This window comes from Notamacropus eugenii, chromosome 3, assembly GCF_028372415.1.
Source record: "Notamacropus eugenii isolate mMacEug1 chromosome 3, mMacEug1.pri_v2, whole genome shotgun sequence".
In the NCBI taxonomy this organism is placed as follows: Eukaryota; Metazoa; Chordata; class Mammalia; order Diprotodontia; family Macropodidae; genus Notamacropus; species Notamacropus eugenii.
Window position 1 is genome coordinate 430,587,774 of NC_092874.1, and position 21,872 is coordinate 430,609,645.

The 21,872-nt window shown below is 38.6% G+C and overlaps 1 protein-coding gene across 3 annotated transcripts in view; it reads left to right on the forward strand.

Annotated features, from left to right (window-relative positions):
• Nucleotides 1-21,872, forward strand: part of C3H3orf20 (chromosome 3 C3orf20 homolog) — a 104,798-nt gene that overhangs the window by 47,386 nt on the left and 35,540 nt on the right. For all 3 annotated transcript variants that reach the window (XM_072598383.1, XM_072598382.1, XM_072598384.1), the window contains 4 exons: nt 1,651-1,803; nt 5,613-5,733; nt 7,022-7,153; nt 16,312-16,432. In XM_072598383.1, coding sequence (XP_072454484.1) covers nt 1,651-1,803; nt 5,613-5,733; nt 7,022-7,153; nt 16,312-16,432 — 527 coding nt within the window. The remainder of the gene's footprint in view (nt 1-1,650; nt 1,804-5,612; nt 5,734-7,021; nt 7,154-16,311; nt 16,433-21,872) is intronic.

Sequence of the window (21,872 nt, forward strand, 5' to 3'; positions counted from 1 at the left end):
ATGACCATGAACATGTCCCAGGGCTTCAGTTTCCTCATCCAGAAGATGAAATGGTTAGAATCAATTATCTCCAAATTCGCTTCCAGCCCTAAACATATGATCTATGAACTTAGAGAAATCTTCCTCCCTTTCCAAAGGATGTACACAATCATGGAATGAGGGAAAAGTCCTGGAATGGGAGACAGGAAGAAATTTCAGACCTGTCTCTGATGCTTAGCATCTATGTGACCCTGGGCAAGTCACTTGACCTCTGTAAGTCTTAGTAACCTCATCAGTAGAGGCAATAATTTCTGCTGAGAATGACATCATGAATATAAAGAGTTATGAAAATCTTCAAGTGCCAAGTGAATGGAGGTTATTATTTAAACAGAGATTAAAGCCTCAAACTAAAGGCCTAACGTAAGAGGACTGATGAAAGAAATTCCGGAGAACAGTTAAATGGTATCTGACAGGGATCTCCAAGTATTTGAAGGACTATCATTCCAAATGAATGGATGTACATGAAGCATTTATTAAGCACTTACTAGATGCCTAGCTCTCTGGCTCCGTTCAGTGCGATACAAAAACAAAAGGGAAGAAAATGCCTGCCCTCAGGGAACTTCCTTTTTAATAGAGGAAAACAATGGTGATTGAGGAGAGATTATCTTGATTTGGAAAATTATTAGGGAGACATACATTGACATACCCTTTGGCAGGCTTGATTTGAATTACAGTTCTGTAACTGAAAAGAGGAAAGGAGTAGGAAGTGGAAGGATGGTATGATGTAGCATGACAGAAGGTAACTGTGTATAAAAAGAGTAGGGAATAAAATCAAACATGACTAAACTGGAGAAGGGAAGGGGAGCATAGTGGACACAAGACGTCTTTCTTTGCCATCATGCTATGAAGGTAGTTTTCTATTCCTCCTATATAGAAAGCCATTTTTGCTTATGGAAAGGAATATAGGTTACAGTGGAAGGCAAAGTTCTCCAAGGCCAGTCCTGAGTGACTGCTGAATGTTCTCTTTCTAGAAAGCATCTAAGGCAACATAGGGAGCTCCTAGAGGTTCATTCGAAGAAGTTGCCCAAGAAGTAGGTAAAGAATGAAAAAGGTACATTTTTCCTCCCCCTTCTACAAAGGTGGAGGACTATGAGTATGGAATATTGGAGATATTGTCTGATCCAGTTGAGATTCGTTTTTTCTGATTGGTTTTTCTGAACTATTTTCCCCCTTCTTTTGAAATCTTTGTTACAATGGATGGCTTTGTGGCAGTGGAGGGAAAGAATATGTTAAAAATGAAGACAATGTAAAAGCGAAAGATTAATAAAAATAAGATTAAGAAAATAAGGCGTACCCAATAAGGGTGGCACCCAAAGGCAGTGTCTAAAACATAACATCAAGATCTGGAAGACCTGAATCTTCTCCTTCTTAGGTGAATCATTCTCAGATCCTTCACATAATCTTACCAATTCTCCTTGCTTTATAGATGAGGAAACTGAGATCTGGAGAGATTCAGTTACTTGCCCAAGGTCACATAGCTATAACTGGTAGAGCTAGGATTTGAATCTAAATTTTTTTCCCAAGATCTAGCATGCTTTCCTCAGCAGTTCACTGGGTCTCATCAAGAGGCCTGAGAAATTCTTCTTTATCTAACTTGACTGTCCCCACCAGCTATCCTTCAGGACATGTTGCTGTGTGTCAGATTCCTACATGCTGCAGGGGAAGATATACAACCTGCATTTTCAATGATACACCAAATTTCCACATCATAGGTCTGTTTACTGCTGAAGGCCATGGAAGTGTGCAGTATAACCTCAAGAACCGGTGAGTGGGTTATTAGAAACAGTAACGTTGAGAATATAAAATCTGAATGAAAAAAATCAAGAAAAAACATTGATTAAGCACCTACAATGTACCAAGTATTGTGCTAAGCTCTGGGGAAACAAAGAGAAAAAGATATCCAATCTCACTTCTCAAGGAGCTCATTTTCTAATTTGGAGAGACAATACATAATGGAAACCTCATCTGCTAGTCAGGTGGAAGGGTCAGGAATCCTAGGAGTTTAGCAGTGGAGTGGATTGCAAAATCTAGAGTTCCTTAGTGTCAGGAGACTACAAAATATAGGATAAGATCTGGAGGATCTTAAGAAACAGTGGCAGGGCATATGATAAGGACCAGTTATCTTTTATCACAAATAATAGTTGTTGACTTCCATCTCATTCAAAACCTATGAATACTCAAGTCTTTTGTTTCATCATTCTGTCATAGATTTTGAGGCTCAAAGGCCATCTAGTGCAAACCATACCTTAACAAGAATCCTTTCTACAGTATTCTTGAAAGGGAATCATTCATCATTTTTATGTTAAATTTTGCTTTCTTGATCAACCAAAATCTTCCTTCTTTCCCACCTCCCCACTATCATCACCACCAATTGAAAAGAAAGAAAAGCAAAATCCCTGTTACATACATAGTAAAGCAAAATAAATTTCCACATTCTACAAATTCTCTTTCCCATTCTTTTTTTCTGTAGATCTTATTTCTTTTTCATTTTCCCCTAGTACACTCACTTCATTTATAAAAATATTGTAAACATTTTTTCCACCTCTTGTTTCATCTCTTCTAGAAATTCTAGTTGAACTTGTACCCAAGCTACATTTTTCTTCAAGATTTTTCTTGTAGATATTTTGAAGTCCATTTCTTCTTCTGGATGTGCTTTTTATGGTAGAATTATTTTTTGCTTGCTTTTTCTCATTTTTCCTGATTATTTCCTGACTTTGAACTTTATGTTAGAGCCAGGTTCTAAGCACTTCTGGAAAGAATGTCTGGGATAACCTAGTGTACTGTTGATTCTTGCTGCTATTTTCATGGGGAATTGGGTGTTGTGTTATTTCAGGATCTTAAGGACAGCTCAGACTGGAACATGAAAGATCTCTATATTCCCAAAATGATCTGATGAAAGGCAAAGCCCTTCTGGTGTGAGCTCTGCAAGTTCCTGATATAGTTTGATTCTGTCCCACACATCTGAAGGCTTGCTCCAATTGGAATTCCAGTAAATTGGTTCAGGACTCAGTCACTATCCAACTGGAAATCTATGGTGATTCAATGATAGAACTGCAGACTGATCTCTTGTCTGGAATTCCTGCCCTGATTATTCTTCTGTAGGCTTCAGGGAGGCTTAGGACCTAGCTCTGCTGCTGGGGCCAGAGCCACACAGCTGCTGCTTGCTTCTGAACTTGCTCCTTTGCTCATTACACAATTTAGGACCTGCAAATGCTTCTCACACTGGAATACCACACCTAGGTACAAGTCTCCTCCTAAGTCATACTTGGATCTATTACCTGGAAAATGGGTAATGAACAACACATCTGCTAATTGGTACCTGTTCCTGTCCCCTACACAAGTTTAGGGCCTTCTCTGCTCCATTTGGAGCCATCTTGTTGCTCTCTTGCACAGCTTCTACCTGAACTGGAATGCTTTTTTTGTAGCAATTCCTCATTTGATCCCATACCCAATGTCTGTAGACCTTTCTGTCTATCTCCCTATGTTGACTAGGGCTGGAAAAAGTCCAGTGATCTGGTGTCACTGTGATTTTGTTCCTTGGATTTTCTAATCAGTATTCAATCTGGTGCACATTCTAGATCTATCTAAATCTAGAAACATTGGAAGGTAGAACCAGTATGTTCTTCCTACTCTGCAGCTGCTTGACTCTGCCTCCATGACCCTTTGTTTAATGAGGCAGATCCACTAACTCCCAAAGCAATCTATTCTACTTTTTAATAGTTCTAATGGATAGTGGATATTTCCACACATTGATCCTTAATCCACCTCCTTCCATTCCCTCTTTATCTTCCTATTGCTCTTTTGTTTAATCTCTGGGAACTGTGTTCAATTAGGGGTACCAGATTTTCAGGAAAACAATGATCAGTTGGTAAATATTCTAAAAGAGAATGAAAAGAATAGTAAATGATCTCAAGATTATGACAGGATGATATGAAAGCTCTGGGAAAGGTTAACCTAAGGAAGAGAAAACTTGGGTGGGGCATCATAGCTATCTTCAACTCTTTGAAAGGCTTACCCATGGAAATGCTATTAGATTGATTCCACTTGCTCCAGAGGAGAAACACTATCTGTACTACTATCTGTCTCTGAGCATCTACTGCCTTTTTCTCCTGTTTCTTGGGGACCTACTCTTTTCATTTCTTCTCCTTCCTTTTTAAATACAACAGGAAGTATGAAGTAATAAGAGGCTAGGCAGTATAGGGGAAAGCATCAGAGGACCAGAGCCTCTTATAGTTTGTATAACATTAAGCAAAGTATCTTGCCTCTCTGGGGCTGGAAGAGTTCAAAAGAGTCAAACTCATGGGGTAGAACCAGATTAAAATGTAATTGGGAAATGTTTGACAAAATAAATGAAAATATAATACAATATAGATTATGTTAATTTGCTAAGTCAATATGTCAGCTGCCAGGTGTCAGTGGATAGAGTGCTGGTCCTGGAGTCAGGCAGACTCATCTTTCTGAGTTCAAATCTGTTCTCAAGACACTTACTAGCTCTGTGACCCTGGGCAAGTCACTTAACCTTGCTTGCCTCAGTTTACTCAACTCTAAAAATGGGCTGGAGAAGGAAATGGCAAACTGCTCCAGTATCTTTATCAAGAAAACTCCAAATGGGGTCACAAAGAGTCAGATGTGACTGAAATAAGTGAACTAGGCAGTATGTGGCTTGCAGGAATTTGTTTCTATTTGAGTTTGACATCATTGGACCAGATGATCTTTAAGTCCCCTTTCAGCTCTAAATCTGGGCTACTATGACATTTTATATTTCCTGAAGTCTACAACTTACAGTGAGGTATGGAGCCTGTCACCCTATTTGCTACCACATTACCACTACATACACTCAAGCCTTGAAAATAAAGTGCATTTCTACTTTCATAGTCTGTCTTCTGTAGCCCAAAAGACCACTCCCAGGCATTTTTTCCCCAAAGGAAACAGCAGATAAAAGGTGTAAGACATCCAAATTTACTTGAAGGGTTGGGAAAGTGTCTCTTACCTTGTTTCCCTGATAACTTTGTTTTCCTTTTGGAATGTGACTGTAATACAAGGAAGCCTGCAGAACTGAAGGCTCTACTCTAAGCCCCAATATTGTGTGTATGGGTGGGGAAGGTGGGGAGTGGATTTTACTTTCTTGTCTCTGACTCTCTGGATCTCTCAAAAGTCTAGGTGATTTAGAGAGAGGAACAAAAGAAGATAGGTTCTGTGACATTTCTACCATAAAGGACTGTCATGTTATAGGACAGAATCAAAGGAAGATGGTGATGATACATGGTAAAAATGTCCTGGAAACTACCACACCTTCTTCCCCTCTCTGGATCACCTTTGGGAGATCCTGAGAGGCAGAGACAACCAAGAAAAATGTCACTTATGTTACAGTAAAATCCATCAGTGTGAGCATTTTCCATGGCTTTTAGCTCTAGTACTTGTCCTTTTTTGCCTCTATCTGCTGATCTGTAGCTTAGGGCAAGAGGAAGCAATCTCCCTCTTCCCCCTCCCCTGACACACACACTTTTCCCTAGAATTCATGAAAGGAAGTTCCATCAAAAGATGTATATCCTTACTTGTGTGTTTTCTCCCAGCTATCCATGTATGTTTATGATGAATCATGAGGGAGGGTGTATAAAAGACACTATGGGGCACACAGTTCACAAATGGAGTTGGACCTCCAAGAAGCGGACCTTGATATCATTAGAGTATAAGGTAGGAGACAATACCGCCAATTCATAGAGTGCAAATATATATTAATGGTTAGGTCTGTATAGCTTTTCCCATGCATTAGTGAAGGAGAGTTATATCTTCCCAAGACTGTCCTGGGATCCACGAGAATTTCATTCATTCATGTGATGGAGAAAGAGTGTCTGTAGCTACCCAAGTTCATTGGAATATCATCCAGAGAAGAATGCTTTTGCAAGCATCCTGGGCCCCATCAAAGAATTTCATTCATTCATTAAGTACCTGCTATGTGCCCAATCCTGTTCTTGGACCCATAGAAGATATTCTAATTTCAAGGAGCTTATCTATCGACGAAGCAGAAAAATGACAATAACATAGCAATTCAGTATGTGGGTAAGGGCCAGAAAGAGGGATCTTGAAAATAAGTACTATAGAAATTTACTGAAGGAAAAGTTTACTAATTGACCTTCTTCAAGTTTCCTTATTTTATATCACCATTTCCCTCTCCCCCTGGGAGATCTTTACCATACATTGCTTTTTAGAGTTGAAAGGGACTTTAGTGGTTATCATCCTCGAATATTGCTTTCATCCTACCACTCTGCCTAAAAACTTCAGGTGGTCTATATATTGTTCCATTGTTCTCACCTTCACAACTTTGCCCGCGCTTTTTTTCCCATTTTGAATGCCCTCTCATCTCCAGATGACCCATTTTTACCTATCCAGCCTTTAAGGCATAAATTGAGTCTTACTTCTTCCAGAAAGCCTTCCCAATCCACAATGATCTATCTTTGTCATTACTGAATGCATTGAGCTTCTTATCCCTACCACTCAGGCGGCAAGAAACCAGAGATTGCCTTGTCTTGCCTAACAAGGGACCCAGTTAGAAGAGATCTGAAAGATGATGAGACTTTCAGGACTTCATTTTGATAACTCTAAAAATCAGAAGAAAGATAGTTGGAATATTTCCGTGTGTGCATGTGTATGTTTGTATGTATGTGTGGATCTGTGTGTGTGTGTGTGTGTATGTGTGTGTGTGTGTGTGTGTGTGTGTGTGTGTGTGTGTGTGTGTAGGGTAGTTTCTTTATGTTGCTTATCTTTTCACAGGAACAGTCACACTGGTTCTGTAGAGCTCAAAAGGTTCGCTACATTTGGTCAGGAGTCATTTGTAGATACATATCACGTGCAACAAATTTCTGCATTTATCTTTTAACTAATGTAGAGCAGAACAATGGGCCTTCAACAAATTTGATTTTATGGGAAGGAAAGGAAAAATCAGGGGTGATTGAGGCAGTAACAACTTCCTGTTTTTCTATAGATGAATGAACAAATTAAACTGAAGGTACACAATCAAGATTCCATAAGCATCACCTTCTCTGCCCTGAATGAGTCTGTGACTCTAGTCATTTCACCCACAGACTGCCCACATGGAGCACCCCCTGAAAAGCGGGTAAGATCATAAGATTGAGACTGAGAGGTAACCTTATTGCTCACCTAGTCTGACATCCCTTTTGACAGGAAAGCAAAAGTAAGGGTCAGAGAAGGGAAGTGAATTACTCAGGGAGATACAAGATGGTAACAATGACCCTTGTCTCCAATTTTCTTGATCACTTAGGGACCTTAGAATATAGTTGGTTAAGTTAAATACAACTTTCTAGGGGATTACTAATGACCACACTAGGATCATTAAGCTATATTGCCCCTCTCTGCCTAGATATGCACCCAGTGTCATCCATATAGCCCCAGCATAAATCATCCTCTATGCTGGTATCCCAGAAGGTTTATCTTGGTGAAATCTGGCTAAACTGAATGTAAAAGGCAGCCCTGAAGGAAAAGAGAAGTAAAAAAGGGTTATATGACCAAAAGGGCTGAATCATAGTGGGTTGGAGTATTGCTGTTAATTTTTCCTTGAGGAATATGTGGATATAGGATTGGTTATGTATCTATGAGCCTGAAGTCTTCTTTTTAGAATCAGTTAATGGAAATACCCTCTTTCTTCCCTGCAAATTCCTTGATTCCATGACTAGCCACTAGTTGCTGCAGCGATATGGGACTTATCCAAGTCCTTTACCTCCCAATAAGACTTCCTTATGAATAACTCTACCTCTAAAAGAGAATAACTAGGACTGAAACAAAGATTAAGACCTCAAATTGATTAAGTTCTGATAAAGTCAACAAATATTCCTTAAGTATCTAGTGGGTTCCTAGCATGGTGCTAGTTGGGTGGATTAAGAAAATATAGCCTTTTATGTCAAGGAGCTTACAAGGTGATGGGGGAGAGGAAACACATGGAAATAAAATAGTCATAAGATGCCACAAGCCAAGTGTCAATTTGTGATACAGACTAAGCACATTTGGAATATGGAGATGGGGGAGATTGAGATGACCCTTTATGGAATAAAAAGAAATACTACTTTATTTCCATTGGGACTGAAGGATGAAATTTTCAAAATATAGCCAAGAAAAAGGCTTGGGTTGCCTTCATAAGTTCCCAATCTGATTAAATTCAGAAAACTTGTGAGTGTATATCATTAATGTAAGAATCATTATTCATGTGACATCATTATTTTTACTATAGCATACTGTGGTATGGAAGAAAGTGTTTCTAATAATAGTGATAGTAATAACTGGCATTTCCATAACATCTTAAAGGTTTACAAAATGCTTTATAAGCATGAGCTCATTTAAGTCCTAAAAGATAAGAACTATAGGTAGAGTTTATCCCCATTTTACAAATGAGAAAACCAAGACTTAGAAAGGTTGTGACTAATAATAAATATTGAATCTAGAGTCAGAGGAACTGGGTTCAAATCTTACCACTGACTCCTATGTATTTTATTATGGGCAGGTCAATCATCCTCTTTGAACCTGTTCTTTCATATTTAAATATTGAGGCTTCCCAGTATGAATATAAACATTAAACCTAAAATCATCCTGGGTCATGAAGACCTGACTTCAAATTCCACCTCAGACAAATTAGTTATGTGACCCTAGGCAAATAACTTAGCCTCTCAATGTCAGTTTCCTTACCTGTATAATGAGGATAACGATAGCACCTACCTCCCAGGGTGTTGTGAGAATCAAGTCAGATAGTATATGTAAAGTACTTCATAAATCTTAAAGTGCTATATAAATGTTACCAATTTGTAGCTATTATCATGTATCACAAGAGATTTTTTATGAACCCACCTATCATCTGATTCTACTCACTAACAATGCTGTCTCCCAATGGGTTATTAATCATTGACCTTTCATACAGATTTAGAAGATATCAGGGATCATATTTTCATGTAAAATCAATGGAACCATAGAATTATTAATTGGGTGAATTCAGCCTAAAAGAAACCTATACTCTCAAATTACCTTAGAGATATTGTGTTATAGAATGTTAGAATGAGAAAGGACCTTCAAGATTATTTAATTTAGTGCTTTCATTTTCTAGAGGAGGAAACTGAGGTCCAGAAGGGAAAGAGACTGCCACTTATCTATTTCAACGACTGTCATTTTTGCTGCATATATAATTCTTTGAAAAACAACCTGGTATAATAGATAGAAAGATAGCGTTATAGTAACAAAAAAAATCTGAGTTCAAGTCTTCCTCTGACACCTACTAGCCACGCAACCCTAAGAGTCATTTAAACTCTTTCACAGAATTTCTGTAAGCAATTCCATTAATATTGGAAGTTGCAGAAACAGTTACTGATCTGTACTCAATAGAGATTTTTAATCATAGATCTAAGTAGAAACCAAACAAAATAAAAATTTTAAAAATGTTTCTTAAGAACCTTCTTAATTAAAAAGGCAGTGTTACTGAGTTAAGGCATGATGTCACTGAGGAAGGGTAACCTGTTAGTAACACATTTGCCAGGATGAGTTTACTAGCTTTACTTATTACCACTCATTGTCAGCAGAGACAATAACCAAGAGGAAATAAGACATAGGTGGGACAAAAATGGAAGGAAAAGTCTGGAATATAAGACTAGGAGGACAGCTTAGGTAAGTGCCATCGTAAGAGACTTGAAGTTCCCACAGGCCAACAGAATGTCATAACACCGAATGTTGAGACTCAGAATTTCAGCACCAGGTGCCTGGTGGACAGCTCCATCTGAGGTTCTATAGGGATCTCAAACTCAGCATGCTCAAAACAGAACTCATTACATATTCTTCCCCTCACCAAATCTACCCCTCTTGCAAGATTTAGTTCATTTAAGTTCTACAAATATTTATTAAATACCTTCTATGTGAGAGGCATTGTGCTTTTGACTGTTGCTGGAATTATCATCCTTTCAGTCACTCTGCTTTGCTATCTTAGAAGAGTAGCATCCCTCACTCACCTAATTCAATCAGTGACCAATTCCATGCCATTTTCATTCTTTCTCTACAACATCTCTCACATCTATTTCCATTGTCTCCAGCTGCCAACTTAGTTCAGGCCCTCATCACTCCTCACCTAAACTACTACAGTAACCTCCTCATTAGTCTCGCTATACTTCTAGTTTCTCCTCTCTCTGATTCAACTTCCAAAAATTTGACAAAATAACTTTCCCAAACTACAGATCTGATCATTTCACTCCCTTGCTCAAGAACATTCAGTGACTCTATTGATCCTAGAATAAAATATAAATTTCTCAGCTTAGTATTTAAAGGCTGTCTTCAGTCTACCTCTCCAGGATTATTTCACCTCATGCCCTTCGAGTGTTCTGTGTTCTGTCCAAAGTGCTTTACTTGCTATTTTCTGATCTAGGCATTCTATTTTTTGTCCTTCTCTCAGCTGTCACCCATGCTTGGAATGTACTCCCTTCTCACTTCTGCCTCTTTGAATTATTGATCTTTAACATTGAGTTAAGGTGCCACCTCCTATGAGAATTCCCCCAGCTATTAGTGTTTTTCTTCTTCCTCAAGTTATTTTGTCCAGGGTATCCTGGGTAGTTTAGTGCAGTTTTAAGCTATTAAAATTTAAAACTGCACTAAAACTTTTGCAATCCCTTGTATTCATTTACCTATATCCATAGTCATGGCCCCCATTCAAGTAATAGACCATAAATTCCTTGAGAACTTTTTATTTGGCATTTATAACTTTAGCATAGTGCCTTTACACATAGTACTTGATAAATTCTAGCTAAATTGAATTGAATTGATTTATAGGTGGGAAATACAAATTATCTACCAAAATCCATGGTTTTATATATATAGTTAAACTAAAGCCAAAGGATGTGAAGTGACTTGATCACATTGACATAGACTTATAGCATAATACATACAAAACTGGAAAGCACTTCTGGTACCATCTTGATCAAATTGCTCATTTTACAGATGAAAAAACTGAGGCCCCAGAGAGGTCAAGTGTCCTGCTTGTAGTCACATTACAAGTGGAAGAACTAAGATTTAAATCCAGTACCTATGACTCCAAATCTAGTAAGAAAAAGGGGAGCTATGATAGAAAGAGAATAGAAAGTAGTATGAGGAATTGTGATACCCCAAAGAAAAGTTTACCTACTCCTTAATTTTATATCTGGCTGTTCCCTCTTAAGTCAATTAGTTTAAAAGTTGGCATGGTAAATACATTAGAAAAGAAAAGCAGTTGCTATATTGGCTTTGTATTTCTCATCACTTTGTCTGACTCAGGGCATCCAACCCACCTTCCTTTGCTCATCTGCTTTCTAATCCTCAGACTGGGGTTTATGACTTGTCAGCAAAAGCAAATATTTCTTGAAAGTGAAGCAGATGAACAATGGGTTCCCCCCCTCCTTTCTTCCCCTTTAAAAATTCTGTCACAAGGAACCTTATTAAATGGCCTCCCCAGGCACCCATAGCCCAGTGAAGACCAACCCAGTAGAAGCAACAGCGAAAACTGCCTTCAAAGCAAGCACAGCTTTTAAAGGTCCCATAGCCTGGTTTTCCACTAAATATTTATATGCAGCTGTGCTTTGGAAACTAGGCAGCTCGTCAATTTAAATGTTTTATTGGCCCAAAAGACAGGCAGTATAGGCAGTCCTATTGATGGATTTTTCAGTGTTTTCCTATTAATTGGTACATGCTTTCGATTGTGGGATGGATTGCAGTCCTAACAGTACCTCTTATTTCAGTGCTTCCAGTTTTCTTGCATTTAGGAAGATTTTGTTCAAACGGAGAAGACTCTCATGACTAACTGAAAGGGCATGTTCTCTAGGAGATAATGTTTTATCAGCCTTGTAACCATTATGGGATCTTGGATGTGATGACCTGTAAAGCCTCCTCTAAGGATAAGATTCTATAATTCTTTATTATTGTTTGATGAGGATCTTTCCAGGCTATTTGGTGTAGACATCCCTCTCCCCTTTCTGAGAGCTATTTATTCTTTCTTCCTCCAGATCCTTCAAGGAGAGGTTTCCTAAATATTTCTTAGGAATGTTGCAGGGGAGGGTTCTTATTCAGACCTATACTAAAGCAGATAATCTCTAAAGTCTCTTCCAATTCCAAGGTTCCATATTTGTTTTCTTCTTCCTTCCTTTATTGAAGCTGTGTGATGTGCTAAATAGAACACTAGAATCGGAGTCAAGAACCCACGGCATCAAACAAGTTTTATTTTTTCTCATGGAGAGGGAGCTGGTGCCTCTGAAGTTTAAGGAGCAGCTTCTGCTCCAAAGAGCAATAATGTAGACCAACAGGTGCCTTGAAGAGGGGGATGACCTAGTTAAGCATCAAAGTACAATGAATAAGTGATACTCTGTTGAGTCATATCAAAGTAGCTATTTGTCAACCTGGAATTTATAATAGAGACATCTGTGGACTAATAGGAGCATGTGTGAGAGACATGATGAGTCTTTCAAGACTTCACAAACCTGATTACTACTACTAGCTTCCTGCAGTTTGTGTGGGGACAAATAATACAGCCAGAGGGGCTGTGGAAAGCATAAGTAGGGATTATAAAATCTTGGCAAAGAAATTGAAAGCCTTGGGGGTACAGGCAGCATTTTCATTACTTCTGCCCAATGGAAGACATGGAGGAAAAGAGAGAGAGACAGAGACAGAGACAGAGACAGAGAGAGAAAGAGAGAGAGAGAGAGAGAGAGAGAGAGAGAGAGAGAGAGAGAGAGAGAGAGAGAGAGAGAGAGAGAGAGAGACTTGACTATGATGACACAGATTGAGACATATTTTTGGACTTGGACAATATGGGACTTTGTTTTGCTCAACTATGCATATTTGTTACAGGGGTTTTGTTTTCCATTTTTCTTTAAAACTGAGCTTTTTTATTGAAAAACAAAATGTGAAAAAAATGAGCAGGAAAACATGATGAAAAGCACTTTGGTGAAGATCAATGGAGGGAGAAATAAAAATCGTATTGTCATTAGAGCATAACACAGATCATCTGAACAAAAGAAGAAAGTACACGGGCAATTGGGGAAACGTCAGAAGCCTGGCTCAGAGGCATGAGATGGTATTGATAAGGGACTTGATTTTCTGAACATTTGCTGGAACTTTATCTGTTAAAAGTAGAATAGCTAATGGTGATGGTGCTTTATGCTAATTTTATCATTCACAAGGTGGAGGAAAGAACTGATCTTCTAGACTTGATTCTGACCAACAAGAGGGAGGTGACTGCTGAAATGGAAATGATTAACACATTGAGGGAAGTTAGAACTTCATATCAGAATTTGTGACAATGGCAATGAAAGCGAAGAAATGTTTGACAAATACTCTAGATTTTAGAAGAGCAGACTCCAAAAGATTTAGAGCAAATATCAATAGTCACAAATGCTAAATTTCTGCAGGGAAAAGTCAACCTAGGAAGAATAGGAATCTCAGAAGAAAATTCTGAAGATACAAACAGAAATAATTTTGATGAGGAGGAAAATGGAGAAACCAACGTGGATGCACAAAGTGATCATCAGCCAACTTGGATTTTAAAAAGATATTTATAGAAAATGGAAGTAAGGTCAGGAAATGGAAGATGAATGCAAAAAATGCAACAAATTGTTGTAAGAGGTGTCGAGCACTGAAGCTCAGAATAACACAGTGCTCTGGGTTTCACAAAAGAAAAAGGAAGAAAGTAGATTCTGTAAACTATAGGCTAGTGAATTTGACTCTGAATCCTGGAAAAATTCTAGAATGACTTATCAAAGGGTTGATTAGTGAACATCTAGTAAAGGAAACAGTGGACACAAAAGGTCAGTATAGCTTCCTTAAGGGAAGATCATTCTCCTTTTCTACATGGTTACTAGACTGATAAATCTGGAAAATGCTGTAGATTTCAGTAAAGTATTTGACAAGTTTTGTCATGATATTCATATGGACAAAATGGAAATACATGGTCTAGATAGTTATATCAAAGGGAAGACTGAGAACTATTTGCATTACTGGTCCCAAAATATATGGTTATAGGTTGATGTCAACTTAAAAGGATGTTTTTATTAAAGGGTCCCCATCATCATCCAATACATACTTTAAAATTTGATGAGTTATTCTTTCAGAAAATAATGAATATTTGCTACATGTGAGATAACATGCTAGATGATAAAAATACTTGAACATCCATATTTATATGTCACCTTAAATTCTTCCAGTGCCCTGGTCTTAGAATATACTCTATCATTCAGTCATTTTTTTTCAGGAGGAGGCTATTGTTCTATAGAATCTGAGATTAGCCCACTTAGTAGTGTCAGAGATTCACTGAAGAAAGCAACCATGGCATGACATCAGGGATTGCCTCTGGAACCTAGCCTCATTTTCATCCATCACCATGTGTTAAGGGAGATTAACCAGATGTCCAAAAATTAATCAATATGGCAATTAATAGTAAGACCTGCAAAGAAGAGGCAGTATGTTGCAATGGAAAAAAAATCAAGTAATCAACAAGCATTTATCAGATGTCTATTATGTGCCAAATTCTGGGGATATAAAGACAAAAATAAAATGGTCCTGTACTTAAGGAGCTTACAGCTTCTGTGACCTCCATTTCCTCCTCTGAGGCACCTTGCAGCTCAAAATCGATAAAAGATGCCCCATTCCCTTTGGCTCCAATATCTCACTTCTGTGACTATATGCCCTGATATTGTTATGGGAGAGAAGATGGGAAGACACCTCTCTTCTGCTCAGACAGGCATAGCAACATCATTCATAATAGCAAAACAAAATAAAACTAAATTTAAAAACAAAAACTGGCAAACAGCTGATATGTCCAACAACTGGGCAGATAAGCATTGTGAATAATTTTTTTTTACATAGCCTATATTTATTTAACCATTTGTCCCTCAGTAGAGCATAAGTTCCTTGAAGGCAGGACTGTATCCCTTTTGCCTTTGTATTCCCAGCAGCTGGCACAACATTAGCACATTGTCCTTAATAATGCTAGATTACTTGAGTGAATAAGAAGCCAAAGAGCCCCAGAAAAAGAAGTACCTCCTCAAAACACCAGCCCTGCTTCCAGCCCAGCTACTGAAGTCATCATCCTGGATAGCCTTCCTTGTGCAGTTGCTATCTGGTCATTGCTTCTGTAGGTTCAGTTGGTGCCAGCACCAATACCAGATTCCTGGAAAAGCAAGTTCTCATCACCAAGTCTTCAGTTCTGTCAAATGGTTCAGCATCAGAAATAAATGTGGTCTTACTAGAAGCACAACATTAACTAGAAGATGCATCACTTTGCTGCTTTGCTGATGCACCCTAAGAACCAGACCTTTCCATCTGACTTACAGCTGAAATCTCCCCATTGTTTGTTTCCCCATTAATATGTGAGCTCCTTGAGAGTAGAGATCATCTTGCTTTTCCATTTATATCCTCCATGCTTACTATGATGCCATGCAATTAGGAAGTATTTTAAAAAATGATTTTTATTCAATCATTTATTCATGGCAATAACAGCAACAAGTTTCACATATATAATTCAGAAGGGGACTCGGAAGCAAAGAGTATGTTTTTCTTACTGTCTTATTAGAGCGAATGTTGATAATAAGTGTATGTTGATACACTTATTAGACACCATAAGTAATGGCTTCATATACAAAACCTCCTTATTTTCATTTGCTTATTTGAATATTTGTTTTTGTTGGTGGCTCTTTGCATTCAGAACAATATTCTTTTAAAATCTTGCAGCCCAGATGAAGCATAAGTCTAGCCACAAAGAGTTTAGATGGGGATAAGAAGTACATTTGTGATTTCATTGGTTAGGGAGTTTCTGGGTGACAAAACTCTCTACTTAATAGAGACAAATACCTTTTCTGATATCTTATTCAGGGTTGCCAATATCACCAAGAGATTAAGTGAGTTCTCTAGGGTCAGAGGCCAGACTTGAACCCACGGTCTTCTTGGCTTTGAGATTGGCTTCCTAACCATTATGGCATGTTTTCTAGGATCTGAAATTGCCTGTGATTCTCCTCTGAAAAGTCCAGTCACCCTAGAATCCCTGCCCACTAAAGGAAGGGGGCATAATGTACCTTCTCACTAGCAGAGGTAGCAGGATGAATCTTTGAGAATAGGGCAAACAGCTTTTAGAGGATATATTCCTCACCCTGAACCCCTGTCAATGTGTCTCTGCTTTCCCTTCATCACAGAATAGCTCAGGTTTTCTGCAGGTAAGGATGAGATGTTGCTCTTGGCTAACAATAACTGCATTTCCCCTCTTGGTGTGTCAAGTATTATTTTAGAAGCAGTACAGAAGAGAGGACATCCAAGATCATCCGAGCACTGGCTGAGATTAAGAAACGATTTCAGAAGACGGTGTCTCAATTTATGAATTCTGTTTTGCTATCAGCAGGTAAATATCAGGGGACAGGAAGGGTGAAGAAGCCTGACAAACAGGTTTTCTTGAGGCTGGAGCACTCCCCTCCTGTGAGTTTTCTGCAATTTGTAAAATGCATTTCATTTAACTATGTTGACCCATTCTTACTTTTCCATCCCAAAAGTTCATCCATGTTCATCCTTCATTCTGGCTCAAATGTTCTTATACCTCTTAAATTCATAATCACTTCTGAGGCTTCTAGGGTTACCATTCCACATTCCCATACATTCAGATAACTTTTGATAATAAGGAAATTGGACAGCTGCTTACATGGTATGAGTTGGAAGATACCAGATAGGATCCTTCATATTTGGACTCCAAATACTCTATAGATTTAGATTCAAATAGATTCTAAGGATTTAGATTCAAATAGATTCTATAGATTTACATCTTAACATGGTTCACATAAAATCATAGAGTGAAATCTGAAAGGGTCCCTCCTCAGATGCCATCTAGTGAACTCCATTTTACAAACAAGGAAACTGATGCTCAATGAGAAGTGAGTTACCCAAAATCAAATGAAAGTCAATATCAAAGGAGGGATTTGAATCCAGGTCTTTGTAATAGCAAGGACCCTGGGACCCAGTAGGGCCTGTTGCACAGGTTCTTACATCTGATTTTCTGAAAGGAAAGCAACTTTAAGATGAGTAAACAATCTTATTTTAATTACATATACCAACTGAGAAAATGCAAGCAGGACCAACATATAGGGTTTCCCATTGTCTGACTATAGTTAATACATGTATCATTACCAGAGAGAGAAGCACCAACATCTGGGTTTTCAAAGTCAGGGGGCTTCTTAAAACAGCTGCCCAGAATCTCATCTGGCAGATGAACCTTCTTCTAAAAACTAAGCCCCAAAGCAAAACCTCACCTCAGAGTGTATATACACTTTTCAGAGCTGAAGGACAGACCCTCCAGACCCTATGCCTCCTTAGCAATTAACAAAAGGTATGGATCTTCATACAAAACAAGCATCCCCTAATCAAGCCTCCCCCAATAGCCCCACCCGAGGCCTATTAATGGGCAGGGAAGATGTTTAACTCCCATTATCGTCTTCTAACTCCAAACTCACTGTACTTTTCATGATGCTCATCAGTGCCTTAGAATCTATAATTAAAGCTCTTTTTCGTATCTTGGAAGATTTGGGGTCTCATAGGTTACCCTAGCTTAACTGAAATATCACTGGAAGAAGGGAAACATAAAAAGATGTTATTAGCTCTATTTTGAGGGCTTTTGGAGGAGAATGGAGAGAAAGGAGTACTGGTCTATAGCTAGTGGAGGTCTTGATAAATGCTTGGAGGAGGAGAAAGAACTAGAGTCCTTGGAGTGCTAGGAGTTTTAGGATAGAAATGGAGCTGGTTTTCCCAAATTGGAAAGGGAGAAGTTGCCCCAGACATCTCTGACAATTGTCCAGTCCCCCATATCTCATTCTTACATGAACACAGCTTGTATCCATCTATCTACACTCCCAACACAAAAACACGAACTATGTGTCCATTTCCCTCTTGGCATTATGACAGATCTTAAAGATGGATAAGGACCATAGCTTTAGGGTTGGAAGGGACTTCTGAGTTCATCTGATCCAACTCCCTCATTTTACAGATGAAGAGACTGTGTAGACTATAGAGGCTGTGACTTGCCCAAGGTGACCCAGGTTAGAGGTGATAGAGCTAGGATTTGAATCTAGGTCCTCTGATAACAAATTTAGAATTCTTTTCACTAGAAATCATAACTTATATAGTTCCTTAGTGAATCTACTAACTCCCCTCTGTGGAGAGTTGGAAAAGTCCTGTCTCTAGATTGCTAGCCTTTACGTTGTGGCAGACCTCCTTCACACTTCCCATCAGAAGAATCCCCTGGAATCTTCAACCAACAAGTATTTATTGAGCATCTCTCTGTGCAAACGTTCAATAACAGCTTCCCTTTTTATACTGCTTCCTGTTTTTCCAAACATTTCACATACATTATCTCCTTTGCACCTTACAGTGAGGTAGATACTATTATTCTCCTCATTTTATAGGTAAGGAAACTGATGTTCAGAGAGCCCAGTGATTTGCTCAGGTCAAATAGCATATAAGTGTCTGCAGTAACTTATTAGCATATAACACATCTATTGCCTTTAATATACCTCCCACTACAAGCCCTGATGTGTCTAGCATGGCCCATGGTCCTAGTAATAGCTCAAAGCAACAGTATCCCACTTGACCTTCCTCCATTCAACCACTTCTCCGATCAGTCTTTCCAACCACTGTCCATGTGATTATCCTAATGGTAGACAGCATGTTGAAATGCAAAGAGGACAGGCCTTAGAGTCAGAATGCCCTGAGTTCAAATCCCATCTGTGACACACAACCCCTAAGCAATTCACTTAACCTTTCTGAGTGTCAGTGTCCTCATCTCTAAAATAGTGGTATGAATTAGCTGTCTTCTAAGTTCCCTTCCAGCTCTAAATCTATGATCTTATAGTTCTACCACTCTCCATGAAATTTTCCCAGACTTCCTCTAGACAGAAGTGATAGTTCCCTGCCCTGAATTTTCATTGTACTTTGTTTCAATAATAATAATAACTCCTATACCACTTTAAGGTTTGCAAAGTGCTTTACATGATCTCACTTGATCCTCATAGCAATCCTGTGAGGTAAGTGCTAGGGTTAAGTGAATTTGTCTCTATTCCCATAGCTAGTAAGAGTCGGAGGCTGAATTTGAACTCTGGTCTTCCTGACTCCAAATCCAGCACTCTATCCACTGAACACCTGGACCATGTACCTATCATGCCTCTACCTCATATACAATTATGTCATTTGGATATATGCCTCATCCTACCCATCTCCTGTTAAATTGGAAACTCCTTGAATATAGGAACTCTATCCCCCTTCAGGCCTTGGTAGGTACTCAACAGTTATTTGCTGAACAGAGGGAGAGATGGATAGATAAATAGGACTAATAATATGAGACAAAGTAATCTTTAGTACCAATGAGTGTTTCTAGAATGACGGAATGGGCAAAGCCAAAATGGTGGAGCAAGCAGTAAATTGCTGTAACTCTCCCATATTCACCTCCAAACAACCATAAAATGGCACCCCAAAACAAATCCTAGAATAGCAGAACCAGTGAAAAGATGGGGCAAAATAATCTTTAGCCCAAGAAACTTGGAAGATCAGCAAGAAAGGTCTCTCTTACTGGAGTAAAAGGGAAGGATTCCAATAATTCAGGACAGGAAGTATCCTAGCAAGTCCCACCTCAGCAAACCAATGGGAGATCCTGAGCCCCTGCGAGGTGGAGCAGGCAAATACCAACACCAGGACATCCCATATGCCTTAGTATAGCCAAGGGAATAAGCAGACTCCAGCTATGAGAACCTCCACATGCTTCAGCATAGCCCTGAACAAATAGGCAACTAAGAATCACCTATCCAGTGAAATTGGGGCAGCTAGGTGGTGCAGTAAATAGAGCACCAGTGCAGGAGTCAGGAGAACCTGAGTTCAAATCTCACCTCAGACACTTGACACTCACTAGTTGTGTGACCTTGGGCAAGTCACTTAACCCTAATTGCCTCATCCTGGGTCATCTCCAGTCATCCTGATGAATATCTGGTCACTGGATTCAGATGGCTCTGAAGTAGGAGAAGTAGGGCTGGTGACCTGCACAGCTCTCCTTCACTCAAAACAAAGTCAAGTGCAAGTCATGTCATTATTTCTCTGATGACATGGTCTTCTTTGGCAACGAAGGACGAACACATATCTAGTGAAATTAAACATAACACTTTGAGGAAAAAAATTGGCCATTCAATGAAATAGAAGGATTTCAACTTTCATAAGGAGAAGGCCAGAATTGTACAAAAAAAAGTTGATATCCAATATCAAGACCCAAGAGAAGCCTAAACAAGGAAAAGAAAACATAAGGGAATCAATGGAGCTGAACTACTTACATCCCTACATGCGAAGATGATACTTGTAAATCTTAAAAATTGTACCACTAATAATACAGCAAGAAGGAATATACATAGCCAGAAGCTATGGGTACAAAGTGAATTTGAGGGAATGACACAAAAATATAAATAAGAGATGAGAAAGAGGAGTACACTTGGTGCAGAAGGAGGGGAGAGGCAGAATGGGGTAAATTATTTCATATGAAGAGGCACAAAAAAACATTACAGTGGAGGGGAAAATGGGAGGGTGAGTAATGGGCATTGCTTGAACTTTACTCTCATCAATATTGGCTCGAAGAGGGCATAATGTACACATTCAGTTGAATGTAGAAATTAATCTTACCTGACAGGAAAGTGAGCGGGGAGGAGATTAAGTAAAGGGGGAAGGAAGAATTACAGAAGAGAAGGCAGACATGGGGAGGTGACAGATGGAAGCAAAATATGGGGAGGAAAAGGGTGAATGGAGAGAGAGGAAAAACAAGAGAAAACTGGGATAGAGGGAAATATACAGTAATCACAACTATGAAGTGAATGGGTTGAACTTTCCCATAAAATGGAAGCAGAGTGGATCAAAAACTAGAATCCTACAATACGTTATTTTTAAGAAAAAACACATGAAGTAAAGAGACACACATAAAGGTAAGGGGCTCGAACAGAATCTATTATGCTTCAGCTGAAGTTAAAAAAAAGCAGGGGTAGCAATCCTGATCTCAAACAAAATAAAAGAAAAAATAGACCTAATTAAAAGAGATGAAGAAGGAAACTACATTTTGCTTGAAAGTACCATAGAAGTGAAGTAATATCAATACTAAACATATATGCACCAGGTGGTATAGCATCCAAATGATTAAAGGAGAAGTTAAGTGAGCTACAGGTTCATGACCAAACAAAAGCTAGAGAGCATTATTAAATATAAATTACATAATTTTGGTTATATTAAATTTAAAAGATTTTGCACAAACAAAACCAATGCAACCAAGATTAGAAGGAAAGTAGAAAGGTGGAAAACAATTTTTACTGCCAGTATTTCTGATAAAGGCTTCATTTCTCAAATATATAGAGAACTGAGTCAAATTTATAAGAATATAAGTCATTCCCCAACTGATAAATGGCCAACAGATATGAACAGGCAGTTTTTAGATAAAGAAATCAAAGCTATCACTAAGAATATGAAGTGCTCCAAATCACTTTTGATTAGAGAAATTCAAATTAAAACAATTCTGAGCTACCACTTCAAACCTATCAGATTGGCTAATATGACAAAAAAGGAAAATGATAAATGTTGGAGAGGATGTGGGAAAATTGGGACACTGATGTACTGTTGATGGGGTTGTGAACTGATCCAACCATTCTGGAGAGCAATTTACAGCTATACCCAAAGGGCAACCAAATTATGTATACCCTTTGATCCATAAGTATTACTACTAGGTTCGTATCCCAAAGAGATCTAAAAAGGAGAAAGGATCTATATGTGAAAAAATATTT